General features: G+C 38.8%; 1 protein-coding gene across 1 annotated transcript in view; it reads left to right on the forward strand.

Annotated features, from left to right (window-relative positions):
• The window catches only part of LOC149170475 (uncharacterized), a 169,995-nt gene that overhangs the window by 134,746 nt on the left and 19,697 nt on the right, over nucleotides 1-15,552 (forward strand). The window contains exons 11-12 of the mRNA XM_089423910.1: nucleotides 61-134; nucleotides 219-296. Coding sequence (XP_089280036.1) covers nucleotides 61-134; nucleotides 219-296 — 152 coding nt within the window. The remainder of the gene's footprint in view (nucleotides 1-60; nucleotides 135-218; nucleotides 297-15,552) is intronic.

The following is a 15,552-nucleotide window of genomic DNA, read 5'->3' on the forward strand; positions in this document are numbered from 1 at the left end:
ATTTTATCAGCATTGAAGCATATATTTCTGTGTATTTTATATGTAGCTAATGCCTTGCAGGATTGAGCATGCCTCTACAAAATAAAGTGCTTCAGCAGCCTGAGTCTTCCTCGCAGACAGAAAAAAAGATGGCTGTAAGATGCTGAGATTTTTGGATGAACTTGAAAAGCTCTTTCCTTTCATTCTTGATATTGGGGTTAATGAAATTACTTTTTCAGGTCTCAGAAGGTACTGTAGAGCAAGACGATGTTATAATTGAGCTAACAAGAGAAGATATGGAGTCATCTTTGGGACAGGTCAGTATTATGAAATGAATGTTGTATACTGAGGTTCCCTGCTTTTAAAGTCCTTGTCTGAAAATGAAATTATTCTTCAGTTGCTGGATTTCACACAAATGCAGCAAGCTTTTAACTGCTAGTCTTAATTGAATGGAATGCTCTATTTCATCCATTTTATGATGCCCACAGAGTTCAGCATCAATGTATCACTATTTGCTTGCTTCCTTTAGAAAATATTTCTGGGTGGTGCTTTTTGTTTCCTAATGAATCCTGGTCCTATCTATATTAACCAGTCTTATATTATTTTCCTTGAAAATAACCAGTGTTCCACCAAGGTTCCGGGACGAGGGAGCGAGGGGGCGCGGAAGCGGCCTATGCAAAAGCTCCCTACCATTTTTTAGGAAACGTGGGGGAGCGTCAGGGTCTTAAAAATTTATAAATATAAAATATAATTTATTAATTGAGTCCACTATGACAATTTGCCAATTTGGTTTGAATTGAAAAGCTGCAAAGCATAGCGTAGGCCTGTTCATGGTGAGATATGCATTAAACTGTTCATGGCTGTTCATGGTGAGATATGTATTAGACGCTGTTCATGAGGCTGTTCATGGTGAGATATGTATTACGCTGTTCATATATCAAACGCTGTTCATATATTAAACGATGTTCATGAGGCTGTTCATGGTGTGATATGTATACAAACGATGTTCATATATTAGACGCTATTCACATGTCAAATGCTGTTCATGTCATATGAATATGGAACCACGTTAATGCAATATGGAGTCCATACATGGCATATATGCTGGAAATATATACATTGAATAGATATGCTGGGCATTCATATAATACACCACGCAGTCATACACAATCATGAGGATATCCATGCTGCTGATGAGGATGAGCCACGCAATAGATCCATTGACATGATACAGCCGCAGGCATAGATGGCAGCCATGCAGATGCGTTGTCATATAGCCGCAGTAAGGAAAGAAATTTAAAACACAGTCATGAAGGGAAATTACACGCAGATCAGGGAAACTTCTACGCAGTCTAAGAGACATGTAACTGACAGCCAAAAGAAGAACTGTTCACGCTGAAAAATGACAGGTGTGGCAGCCGCAGTCAAAGTTATAAACTCAGGTACAAGGTCCCACATTAATGGCACGTAGCTGTAGATGACAGCGTGGTAAATCCAAGGCTGTCTATAACAGTCTTGACATCTGATCTTGGTGGTTCTTCTGTAGCAATTTAATCATGTTGGACAGCATAATATAACGGTGATTAGAAGATGAAAATCTCGGACGAAGGGACTGTGTTATACACAGCAGTCCTGAGATATCTCGGTAAAATCTCAGTGCCAGTACAAACATCTTGTACAGCAAGGAAACGCCCCCTCAGGGAAGGGAAACGCCCCCCTGGCACGTCCCCCTGAGTTTCCTCATTTTTGGGAGCGTGGGGAAACGTCCCCTTCTAGTCCCCAAGTCCCCGGAGCGCGGGGGAGCGAGGAAACTAGACCCCTAGGGGGGGGGCCGAGTCCCCGTGGAACACTGAAAATAACTCCCCTGGAAACTCTTAAGCTCTTCCCCGCACTCTGATGATGGTACCCAGTGTAAAGCAGGTGGTGTAAACTTAGTGTGCCTGAACATGTGCGAATCAAAATGGGAACTTGCACAGCATGTTGGATTACCAACAATGTCCTGGTAACAGTGGCACTAACCTATTGAGCTAACACTCGAGGCTTAAATAGACTCATATGTTTATGTATTCCAAAGAAAAAGACCACATCTTTTATTCCAAAGTAGAATGAAAAAAACATTCTTAAAGTGCATATTTCACAGCACATAAAACTATATGTGAACTATACACAGTATTTCAGAACTGCTTCAGCATGAGGAAAAACTGTCAACATTGGTTTTCCTTTACATAGTCTTCTTACCAGTGTATAGCTGTCCAAAAATAGAGTCAACAAAATTCAAGAATATCCACAAGTTTAGAAGTTCTACAGTCATCCAGTTGTTATCATATAATACTTCAAAATAAACAGTTAACAAATTGTGAGCTTTATCCTGAGGAAAAATCCAATAATGTACTCAAACCTTATATAGCTGAACTGTATTCTGAATGGATCCCATTCTTTAACTCTTTCAGGTGAAGTTACCCAGGATCCAATAGTAAACCTTCCTCAGTGAATCTGCCATAGTATCCATCTCCCTGTAAACATGAATAAAGGTATTTTTTTTTTATTATAACTGGTGTATTTTTGCCTTGATTTGGTCTACTGAAGTCTGGAAAGTGATATAAGAATAGATTGTGCATTGTTCATCTATTTGATGACCATTAATGAGTTTCCATACGCCTGTAATTGTACCTTGAGACAGTGCCAGCTATATATATATTGGAAAAAAATTAGCCTCCCTCTCAGTCGAGGGCTAGAGTGAGGTTGCTTTTACCAGGCCAGCCCGCAAGTATACTCAAGAATTCACAAGGCACGAAGCCAATACAAAAATAGTCATAGGCACGAAGCCATTACAACAATGCTCATGATGTCACTAGTGATTTGAACCATTCCACCCAACCATTTGAGATAACCCCAATTGACACACACACACACACACACACACACACACACACACACATATATATTTATACATATAAATCATTTATGTTAATTTTTGTAGCTTGGGAGGTACTCCCACAAATCATGGGTTCTTGATTTGTGAGGAGGTGACCCACAAAACCAAGGGTTGCGGGTAAAGTACCCAAGCCATGGGTTCTAACCCTAAGTGAGCGGGGAAAAACTCGAACTTAATATTATAAGGGTAAGTGGGCAAAACCCTAAAAGGATGTAGAGTGTTCCTAAGAAGCCCTAAAAGTGAAATATAAATTGAGGCCACTGGAGAGGCCAACATACATATTCACTTGAGATCATTCATGAGAGCTATTCATCAATGAAAGTGAGCATTCTGTTTGAGGTAGCTGCTGCAAGCAAGTGGTGAAGAAGGACATGCCATGTATTGTAGACCAAGGGTCAATGCCCTAAGGAGAAATCGAGTTTATTGCAGCAGAGAGAGGTCCGAGTTCTGAGAGTGCTAAACCTGTGCAAAAGGGCCGAACTAGGGAGTTGTTCCATGGTGCTTGGAGTCCCAGATATGGCCATAGGAGAGACTAATCTAGGGCTGAGTCTGAGTTGCTAGGTGCACCACAAATCCTCCAAGAGAAGGGTGCACATCTTTTGGAGAAGGGAGCAGAGGTTCAGGGTCGGAGCTGGGGGTTGCAAGAGGCCGAACTTGAGTGATGTAGCAAACTGAGTTTAAGTCATGTTCTGGCCGCAGGATCAAGGTTTTACAAGCCTAGATCTGGGCAGATATGAACCTCGGATCAAAGCTTCCTCAGATCTAGTGTGGATGTGGAAGGAGGCCTAGAACAGAGCTATGATCAGGTCTCAGATCTGAGGAATAAGCGACCGTGTTAGGGTTGCTGGCAGCTGCAGTTTGACCAATAGGAAGGGCTGAGAGTTCTGGCTGAGATCTGTCCATAGTGAGGCCAGGTGTTGGTCATGGATAGGGCCAAGAATAAGCTTGTGTCTAGCCACAGGAAGGGTTGAGGTAAGACAAGTGATCAGACTGTAGGAAAGGCAAGAAGTGGATTGATCTGAGTGCAGATCTAAGCTGAGTTAGACAGATCTGCTAAGGAGGCTGAGAAGTGACTTCGGCTAGGGTAGATCTAGCAGTTGAATGTACAGGGAAATCAAAGGAGTCATTCCCTATGAGTTAAGGAGGCAATGGATAGCCAACATAGAATACTAATGGAGTTGATCTTCTGTGGACAATAGGATTGAAAGTTCTGATTGAAAAGGGAGCTCAACCAACAACTAAGTTGCGTGTTTTGTCTTTGATCTGTTGGGCAGATTAAATGATTAGACCTCTAGCCCTAGGTTTTAGTTAATGAACAAACTGTATATTTTATTGTAAACCGTTTAGTTGTATTAGGGTTTTCTGAAGTGCCATGGTCCCTGGTATGGGAGCCCTAATATTGTTTTATTGAAGGACTGATAAGACAAGCTTTGGGCCAATATTTTTGTTCACTGTTGTTGATTTCACCGCTGATTTGTTCCGCTTTGCAAATTTTCTGCATAAGAGTTCCTAGTGTGTTTATGTGCTAAATCTAGTCATAGACCAGATCTAGGGCTTATGAAAATTTGACAATTTATTTATTTATTTTTCTTGGTTACACACTTGAGGAAACCCCTTGAGTACTTCCCTTCATTTTCAGAATGGTACATAGAGTAAGCCAACAATAAGGTTCAAAGCACTGTTGATAATATCGGCGATATATCGGCGATATTCGGAAATATCGCGATATTTTACGATATATATATCGCGATATTTTCTGTTTTGAAAATATCGGCAAATATCGGCAAATATCGGCAAACAAAATAAGGATACTCGTTATGAGCTCAACTTGTCACTTATGGGAATTGAACCTAGGTAGGGAGGATAACAATCATTTCTCCCAACAACCCAAGATAAATCCAATTGACACACACACATGTTTGTATGTATACAAGGTTATATATATATATATGTATGTATGTATGTATTATATTAATATATGTATATATACACAAGTTTTATGTCAATTGGTTTTAACTTGGGTGGTTGGGACGAATGATTGTTATCTTCCTTTCCCAGGTTCAATTCTGATCTAATGCGCAATGTAAGTAAACTATCCATTCATTTGATGGATCATCTAAATGTCCAGCAAGAGCATGGGTGCAAAAATTGGACACCTACTTCTGACTCAATCCTATGCTAGAGTCGAATACTATTCAATTTGCCACACTACATTTGGAAGGGGAGGCACAGGAATGGTGGTACCATGGATTGATCACCTTGGGGCACTCTAGCATTACCTCTTATGTGGACTTCACCCAAAGGTTGATAGATTGATTTGATCAGAAAGACCTAGAGATACACTTTAGGGAGCTAACATAACTCAAACAAGTTGGGTTGCCATATGAGTATATCACAAAATTTGAACAAACTACAGTTATGGTGTCAAACATATCTGAAGAAAGATTGATGATGCTCTTCATAGAGGGATTAACTGAACCCCTACATGATTGGGTTAAGTTATTTAGGATTGCTACCCTTCAAGATGCCATCAAGAGGGCACAATATATGGGGAAGGCATCAACTACAAATAAAATTCTTCCCATGCCATCCATCCCTCAAAAAGACAAGGATAAGAAGCCCTTTAAACATTATTTGACCAAAAAAGGACAGGTTGGATGATGAAACCTGGAGTGAGCTAAGGAGAAAGAAACTATGTTTCGCTTGCAAGGAACCATGGGAGCTAGGACATCGATGCTTAGGGAAAGGAAAAATCCACTACATTGAAGTAGTCTACGACGACGAGGATGCAGAAGAGCCCACCCAAAGTGACGAGCATAACGGACTTGAGGAAGAGAAGCCACGTGAGGAGGCTAAAGAGGAGGAAAAACTCCATAAGGAAATAAAGTTAGAAACCCCGACCAAAAATTAGGATTGCTCCTTTATTCGGGACCCCCAGGTATTACACTTTCAAGATGGGAGTTATCAATGGACAACACATCACAACTTTGGTTGATGGAGGAGTAATGCACAACTCTACCGATGCAACACTAGTAGCAAGAAGAGGTCTTCCCACAAAAGAATATGAAGGCCTTGATGTGATTGTAGTGGATGGGTACAACTTGGCTTGCACACGGGTAATCCGATGTTTTAGTTTAACTCTCGGTAATTACACTTTCACTAATGATTTCTATGTAATAGATCTTGTAGATACCAATGTAGTGTTGGGGGTTTATTGGGAAAAATTGCTATGGACTGCCAAGTAATGGAGATGGAATTCAAAGCATCAAATGGCATCAAAATAGTATTGAGAGGCATGACTAATGGCAGCCCTCAAGTCTTTGCTGCCAAAAGAATGGACACTATATTTAGGCATGGGGACATAGTGTATGTTGTTTAATGTGTGATTACAAGCCAAAAGACACCTAGTAGTAGCAGCGCACAATACAAGGCAGACCTTTAAAAAGTGTTGAATAAGCATGGTCAGGTTTTTGACGAGATCCCCCTAGGACTACCTCCTAAAAGAGGGTTTGAACACACCATAGAGTTGGAAGAAGGGGATAAACCTCTAATCACCACACTATACTGACACCAAAAGATATTCAAGGACGGGATAAAAAAGGTGATCTAGGAATTGCTAGCTATGGGCCACATCAGAACCAATTAAACCCATTTTCTTCTTTGGTAGTTTTGGTGAAAAAGAAGGATGACACGTAGAGGATGTGTATTGACTAACAAGCACTCAACAAAAAGACCATCAAGAATAGGTATCCCATTCCTAGGATCAATGAATTATTAGATGAATTACATGGAGCTGTATATTTTTCAAGGATTGACATACGATTAGGATATCATCAAATTCGGGTTCGAGAGCAAGATGTGCCAAAAACAACTTTTCAATGTCACTATGGACACTTTGAGTTTTTGGTCATGCCATTTGGGCTTAACCAATGCCCCCGCCACATTCCAGTCTTGTATGAGCAACATCTTCACCAAGTAGTTAAGGAAATTCTTACTAGTGTTTTTTGACGACCTCCTCATATACAACAAGAAATAAGAAGGGAACTTGGAACATTTGGATGAAATTTTGGGCATAATGAAGGAACAGTGACTTTCTGCCAAGGCATCGAAGTGCAAATTCAGGATGAAGAAAATTCTTTATTTAGGACATATAATCAATGCGTAATGAGTGTAAGTACATCAGGAGAAGATTTGGGCAATATTGGATTGGCCTACATTGAAGAATCTGACAAAGTTACGAGGATTCTTCAGAATTTGTAGCTATTACCAATGGTTCATCAAAGGATTCTCGGAATTAGGCGCACCTCAGACAGACTTGATAAAGAAAGGAGAATTCAAGTGGAGGAAGAATCAGACAAGGTGTTAAAATTGTAACTAGTGTCGGTCTTTATAATGTGATGTAAATCTATCATTAATGTATTTATTATATTCATTATTATCTTTTTATTTTAGTCAAAGCATGTTCTTCATTCTCATAGAGTAAAAAAGAGTCAAAATGAAATTATTTTGAGTCAAAGAAAATATACTTGAGTCATGTCCCAGTTGGACATTTGTAAGAAAAAGAAAATTGAATTTCTGTTTCAGTCAAAGTCCACCAAAATGGGCAAAATTGTCCCTCCTTGAAACAGGTCGGTCTGGGCCTCCAAGAGTCACCTATTCGATTCATTTGAGAGCTCATCCAATCACACAACAAGAAGTACATCTGAACCATATGAGAACAAGGAGCAAAAGTCAAAGGAGAGAGTCTTTTGTTGACTGAAATTTCTGATGACAAAATTTTGTACGGGCTGAATTTTTTGTGATGTTGTTGGCTCGAAATTTCAGGGCCCAAAATTTCAAGTGTTGACTAGATTTGGGACAGTTTGACCATCATTGACTTTGACTTTGAAGGTGACTTGGAATTTTGGTGGCAATTTTGGTCTTGGTCTTGGTCTTTGTCTTGGATATCTCATTTTGATTTGATTTTATAAGAGGATTGTTGGGTTTCCCCTAGCTTGGAGACTAATTTTTGTGTCTCTTGTCTCTTTATTTTCCTGGAAGATTGAACATTTCGTATAGTTGCTCGATGAAGAAGACATAACAAATAATAAAGAAGAAATCTAAATATTCACAAGTAATTATCAAGTAGAGAAGTCAAGCCTAATTCCACTACACTTGGTTTTTCAACATGGTCTTAGAGCTATGATGAAGACAGGAGCACTGTTAAGAAGCCCTAAGTAAGGCTAAGTTTGAAGAACAAACAAAGCAAAAGTCCAGTTTGCAAAAGGATCTAAGAAACAAATATTATAAGGGTCGTTGAGATCAAGGATTACTCTTATTTTCTATTGTATCAATCTATGGAAGTTCAAACTTTCTCATTCATATAATCCAAAGAAGTTATAATGTGACACCAAGAAATACAAGAAGGTTGAAGGTCGAAGTATAGAGAGATAAAGAAGAGATTCATATACCTTCACTCAAGCAAGAATAGAAGACTAAAAGTTCGAACCTTTGTGACAACTCTTTATTACATCCGAATCTATTGTGGCAACATTTCTCTAAAACTTACTGTAATAACATCTTCCTATGACATTCAAACTTATTCCAAAGCATCCAAGATTTTTCTGAGTAGTACTACAAATGGTGAATTTCTTTGTGAAAGAATCTGAGTTCTTTACGTGGCACTATTTTCTGTGATTGTATCCGAGGTCTTGAGGCACGTTGATTTGTAGTTATATTTGAGGACCTATGGGACATTACTCTATGACAATGCACAGGACAGAAGTATGAAAAATCAAGACTCATAACCTCTATAATAGATCCAAGGAAGACATTCAAATTACTGAAGCAAGTTTTATCTCTTTGGAATTATGTTGTAAGGCATCCATTTGTGGAAGGTGTTGAAGAAAGTGTAACTAGGTTCGATCTTCATAATGACATGATCTTTGTAAACGATGTGATAAAAGAAAATAAATTATCTATTGTATGCCTTGCTACATGGGTTTCATGAGCAAGAAGTGTCACTAGGTGAAAGACTTCTTCTTGATGTCTTTAGGATTTATTTGTATGTCAAAGAGTCATGTCATGTGTATAGAAACTCTTCATGAGTTTATGTAAATGTAAACAAGTCCTCAAAGTTGTAAAGAAGCCCTCCAAAGACCAAGCATAATCCTCCAAGAAGTCTACAAGCGAAAAGGAGAAGGAATTCTTCATGTTGGCTTGAAATTGAATTAAATAGATAAATGACAGTCACGTCGGCTCAAGAATAGACATGTCGTTTCACCCCTTCATGTCGGCTTGCATATATGGACAAACTACTATAAATACCCACGAAGGGTTAGTGCAAATTACACAAGTGAACTCGCAATTTGTCTCTGAATTTTCGAGTGATTGAGGAACAAAAGATCTGCATTAAGGAAGGATAGATCTAGGGTTAAGTTGCCTCCTCGGATGGGTATAAGGAGTAACAAAACCTAGGTTAATCTCTTCTCAGCATAGCTGTGATCTGAAGGTGAAGTCCTCGGATGGATAGAGCAAAAAAGGCTGTGTATTAACGTGTGATCTGGGCATAAACATAATTTCTGTGATGATGATCTCGGCGTATTTATGAACAACAGATGTAGATCTTTGATGGAGGATCTCGACATACCTGTAGGAGCAGTGATGAGTCAATGTCAAACGTATGGAGCAGAAAGGGCTTAAGATGAGGACGCATAACAGTCTCGGCATTATCTTAAGTCCTATGATAACACTCTCGGCATAATTATGACAAGTAAAGTCTCGGTAAGTATTCGGACCTGTCACCTAACAATCTCAGCATATAGACGCAGTCACTTATAGAGAGATACACTCCCTGTCGGTCTCGACATTCCAGATAGACACAACATGTCTATGATGACTAAGATCTCAGTCATATACGCGTACAATGATTCACCCTGTCTCAGCATATAGACATAGTCACAATCTAAGCGTATGTGAAGTTCTCACAGTGACACTCTGTTTTAGTATATATTATGGATGATGATCTTGGTCATAATCGCGTTGGGTTCAAGATCAGATTTTGATGAAGATCTCGATATAGCTCTAAGAGATGTATATATACATATCTTAAGGCAAAAAATGTTATGCGAAGCAGTAGTAACGATTTGGATGAAGGTACAACAGTGTTGTAAGAATCACGGTGATGGCCTCAATGAGACAGGCAGTGATGATCTCAGTGATGTAGTAGTGATGGATTCAATGGTGCAACAATGAGGATGATCCCAACAGTGACAGAGAAGTGGATTGATGTCTTGGTCTTGGAGAGGCAGAATGTGTCAAGGGTCATGGTCTTGGTATTTGTCAATTGGAATCTCTATAAGGAGAACTTTGTGCGGGTTTTACTCTCCAAGAGAGGGAGGTTTTGGCTCTGGCATAATGCCAAACATCCTGTGTTCTTGTCTCTTTTGTTTTTGATAGCAGTTTGATGAAGTAAACACACGCACTAATAGTGCAAAGAAGATCAAGCAAAGTAAAATGTAAAAACACTTCACAAATTGTTATAATGTTAAGAAGAATCACTTTAATTATGCATGCCCTATATTCTACAACATGGTATCAGAGGGATTGGTTCAACAATCATGGAAAGGGGTAGAAAAGAGACATTTAGAGGTCAAGGCATCAAATTCGCTGAAGGATCTACAATAAAAAACAAGACCTAGATCTAACAAGCAGTCTACATCATCAAGTCTACAGCAAAGGGTTGGAAGGACAACAATCAGAGGATGAAATAGTCAGATCTCAAGATGCATAGCAACAACTTTGGTGACTCCCACAATCCACATCATGGCATGATCTCAACATTACAATGATTGATCCTTTCAATAAAAAAACAACTCGAATTCCCACTCAAAGAAGCAGATCATCTACAACATGATTTATATGGACAACACTCGAAGAAGAATGAAGGTGTTCGTTGATAACACTAATTGATGGATCTCTACATCATGGCAAGCAACCTCGAGTCGATGCTGCAAAGGATTAGATATTCAAGTCAATTAATTTGAAGGCTTGAAGATAAGCTTCAACAAGGATCCTATCCGGAGGAAGCATCAATACATCTACCTCAACAACAACCAACATGATCAAGGTGAAGATCTCATCTTCACATATCAAGTAAGTATCTTTTCATTCTATAATCAAGTTTGGTTCATTGACTTCATCATTGCAAGAAGATCTATGGGTTAGATGGGTCATCAAAAGTTCTTGCAGTAGGATTGACAGAATCCTTATGAAGAAGTGAAGTCAGTACATCAAGGTCTCCTTTGAAGTCATGAGAACTCTTAAGGTTCTATAAAGTAAGAAAGGAGACATAAGAAGGATACATGAAATACTAGAGGATATACTATCTGAAATACAATAAAGAAGAATGAAGAAATATCTTCATGAGATCTCAGTTACGAGATCTAGGAAAAATGATGAGAAAATAAACATCATTGATATTGATATTGATAAGCAAGGTAACAAATGTCCATGGACAAGAAGGTTACCTCGATCAACAGTTTGTGGTCTCTATGTCAGATAGAGAAAGGTAAGTTGAAAGGACTCAACTATGTAACAAGACAGAACAACACTATGAAAAGATTATGGAAAAAGGTTCATATCATCTGAAGGATAGAGGAAGCTAAAGGGAAGAGGGAATAATAGATCTCCAGTATAAGTGAGATGGCATCCCTCTTAAAAGGATCCTATCAGAAGTCCTTACAGATATGATCATAGTATGAAGATGCATCGTGGCATCATGAAAACAAGAGCTCGTATGAATCATAAAGGATTTAGCTCTTGGGAATCTCATTGTACATTGAAGGAAAGGAAGAAGTCATCCGGGACAAAGGAAACATTTGCCAGTTGGGGACATACTAGATCATGAAGGATCTCTGATAGAAATCTCAGCGAAGGATCTTCTAGTCCAGGAAGGCAACAAATGTTTCATCAGGATTTCCAACTTATGGAAATCATGAGATGAAGGACTGATGACATGATGAAGCAGATCAAGGGATTGAAGATCCATTCAATCAAGGAAGTTGCTGAAAGTAGCTTGAAGGGAAAATGAGGTATGTATGCTTGTATTTGTATTTGATGTTGTAATGTCATGATATATGGTTGTAGGTAAAATGTATCGAGCATGATCAAAAGGGAAAGGATCTCCTCTTTCAAAAGGATGTAGAAAGACATAAGCCTAATTAGCTGAAATCAACATAATTATGTCCTCATATGAAGTATGAGGTAGTTGACTACAATTGAAGAACTCTGGGAGCTCCTGGGAATGAAAGATGCGAGGATGGAAGTGATCGTGAAGTATGCAACGTGGATGAAGGCAATCAACATCTAGAAGATCAGGAAGACTTGACCAAGAAATCTCCCGAAAAGATGTGAAGACTTTGATATAAGTCTGAAAAGATGAAGACCCTTGACAATGTATATTGTTGGGAGATATGTCAACACGTATGCAGGATGTTGTTGCCTACAAGAAAATGTCATTGATAGAAAGCCATCACTAAAAGGCAACATGTGATTTGTTTTTGGTGTCTGATCTCTTGGAAAATTCTGGGTATGTGTGCAGGGCCAAGGTAAGGAGAGTAACTATGTACATTGTAAATCACCGTTGAAGAAAAGGTGAAGATAGATGGCCTTATGAAGGAAGCCCCAGATGCAAAGCCAAGGAGGATACTTTCCAGGAAAGAAAGAATGACATGATGGAGGAAAGTGATGGATGGCTGAATCCTAGATATGAAGAAATTGATGACATCGAAGTCTTGGATCATCAGTCAACTAGAAGACCTTATAAAGCATTGATGATAAAGTCCTTGGCTAAGAGGGAGCTTTGGGAGGTTCCTATGATTAAATGAACTCAAGCAAGTTTATGAGTGAAGAGAAACTTGGAACTCATCCCTGGTTAAGAGGGAGAGTTAGACACAACATTCTTGTCTTCAATTTGGAAGAAAGAATGGAGGATTGTGTAATCATCTAGCATCCGACACTCTTTGAGGATGTGGTAGGGCATCCGAGACAAGAGTGGGCAAGAGGACTGATATTCTTAAGGGTTGGGAACCCAAGATGAGATTAGTCCTAGTAGGGCATACTCGAAGAACACCCGGGTGGGTATGACCCTAAGAGAGACAATGATGATGTGTGTCTATCAATCATTTGTCTTGCCAACATTCTGTGCTCTGATCTAAGTGAGAGATAGAGCTATTAGTCAAGGCCTTGCTACATGAAACAATGTTGGTTGAAATGATGTTATAATAGATGGATTGCAAATCTGATTCTTCTTATGAGAAATTCTTCAGATTGAGAATGACCATGTACTGTTATGAATACCTCCCTAGTTAAGAGGGAGTGTTGAAGAAAGTGTAACTAGGTTTGGTCTTCATAATGACATGATCTTTGTAAACAATGTAATAAAAGGAAATAAATTATTTTTTGTATGCCTTGCTACATGGGTTTCATGAGCAAGAAGTGTCACAGGTGAAAGACTTCTTCTTGATGTCTTTATGATTTATTTATATGTCAAAGAGTCATGTCATGTGTATAGAAACTCTTCATGAGTTTATGTAAATGTAAACAAGTTCTCAAAGTTGTAAAGAAGCCCTCCAAAGACCAAGCATAATCCTCCAAGAAGTCTGCAAGCGAAAATGAGAAGGAAATCTTCATGTCGGGTTGCATATATGGACAAACTACTATAAATACCCACGAAGGGTCAGCGCAAATTACACAAGTGAACTCGCAATTTGTCTTTGAATTTTCGGGTGATTGAGGAACAAAAGATCCGCATTAGGGAAGGATAGATCTAGGGTTCAACTGCCTCCTCGGATGGGTATAAGGAGCAGTAGAACCTAGGTTAATCTCCTCTCAGCATAGCTGTGTTTTGAAGGTGAAGTCCTCAGATGGATAGTGCATAAAAGGTTGTGTATTAACATGTGATCTGGGCATGAACATAATTTCTGTGATGATGATATCGACGTATTTATGAACAAAAGATGTAGATCTCGGATGGAGGATCTCGACATACCTGTAGGTGTAGTCATGTATCAATGTCAAACGTATGGAGCAGAAAGGGCTCAAGATGAGGACGCATAACAATCTTGGCATTACCTTAAGTCATGTGATAACAATCTCGGCATAATTATGACAAGTAAAGTCTTGGTAAGTATTCGGACATGTCACCTAACAATCTCAGTGTATAGACACAGTCACATATAGAGAGATACACTCCCTGTCGATCTTGGCATTCCAAATAGACGCAAGATGTCTATGATGACTAAGATCTCAGTCATACAGTGATTCATCGTCTTAGCATATAAACGCAGTCACGATCTAAGCATATCTGAATTTCTCATTGTGACACTCTGTTTTAGTATATATTATGGATGATGATCTTGGTCATAATCGCGTTGGGTTCAAGATCAGATTTTGATGAAGATCTCGGTATAGCTCTCAGAGATGTATATATACAGATCTTAAGGAAAAAAGTGTTATGCAAAGCAACAGTAACGATTTGGATGAAGGTACAACAGTGTTGTAAGAATCACAGTGATGGCCTCGATGAGACAAGAAATGATGATCTCAGTGATGCAGTAGCGATGGATTCAATGGTGCAACAATGAGGATGATCCCAACAATGATAGAGAAGTGGATTGATGTCTTGATCATGGAGAGGTAGAATGTGTCAAGGGTCATGGTCTTGGTATTTGTCAATTGGAATCTCTATAAGAAGAATTTTGTGTGAGTTTCCCTCTCCAAGAGGGAGAGATTTTGGCCCTCGCATAATGCCAAACATCTTGTGTTCTTGTCTCTTTTGTTTTTGATAGCAGTTTGATGAAGTAAACACACACACTAATAATGCAAAGAAGATAAAATGTAAAACTTCACAAATTGTTATCATGTTAAGAAGAATCACTTTAATTATGCATGCCCTAGATTCTTCAATAGAAGGAAACTATCACATCTCTCAATTAGAACTGATCAACCCACATACCTCTGATCTGTAATAGAAGAAAAGACTACTCTTGAAGACTGAAGGCAAGGCTATTCACTCAATGAACTTGGGAGGCTAATCAGAAGTAAAAGTTTGGAGTAAAGTACGAAGTATGACACAACAATGTCTGAGGATCAAGCTATCTATGACATAACTCTTGGAAAGGCCGAGGTTTAATCTATACATTTGTGCAATAAGAACCAAATTTTTGAAGGGACCGGAAAAATCAATAAATCTTCTCTGAAAATAAAGGCCGAGATTTTGTGGTAAAAGGCTGAGTTACTAAAGTCTACACTTGATCATAAGAATTATGTCTCCTGGTGTTATAGCTCCTTGTAGGAAGGACTGTGATAAGAAGATATATAAGGCTCATCTCTATGACACAATTATGTGAAGTAACCATGCTATGTGAAACATTTTTTTTAGGAATCTAATTTTAGGTCTGAAATCTGCAAAAAGAAAGTATAATTGAAGGTTGATGTGTGGATCTCTAGAAGATCATACAAAGACATAGTCACAAGACCTCTTATGGACAAATTGAAAGGAAAATTTTGTGGCTCGCATTCTAGATTTGAGGTACCGACATTGAAGAAAGATATGTATATCGACTGAAGAAAAAGTCAAACAATCTCTGTTGCATAAG

The sequence above is a fragment of the Pinus tabuliformis genome, chromosome 4_2, assembly GCF_031772625.1.
Source record: "Pinus tabuliformis cultivar Carrire ecotype Pingquan chromosome 4_2, CPIR1, whole genome shotgun sequence".
Lineage (NCBI taxonomy): Eukaryota > Viridiplantae > Streptophyta > Pinopsida > Pinales > Pinaceae > Pinus > Pinus tabuliformis.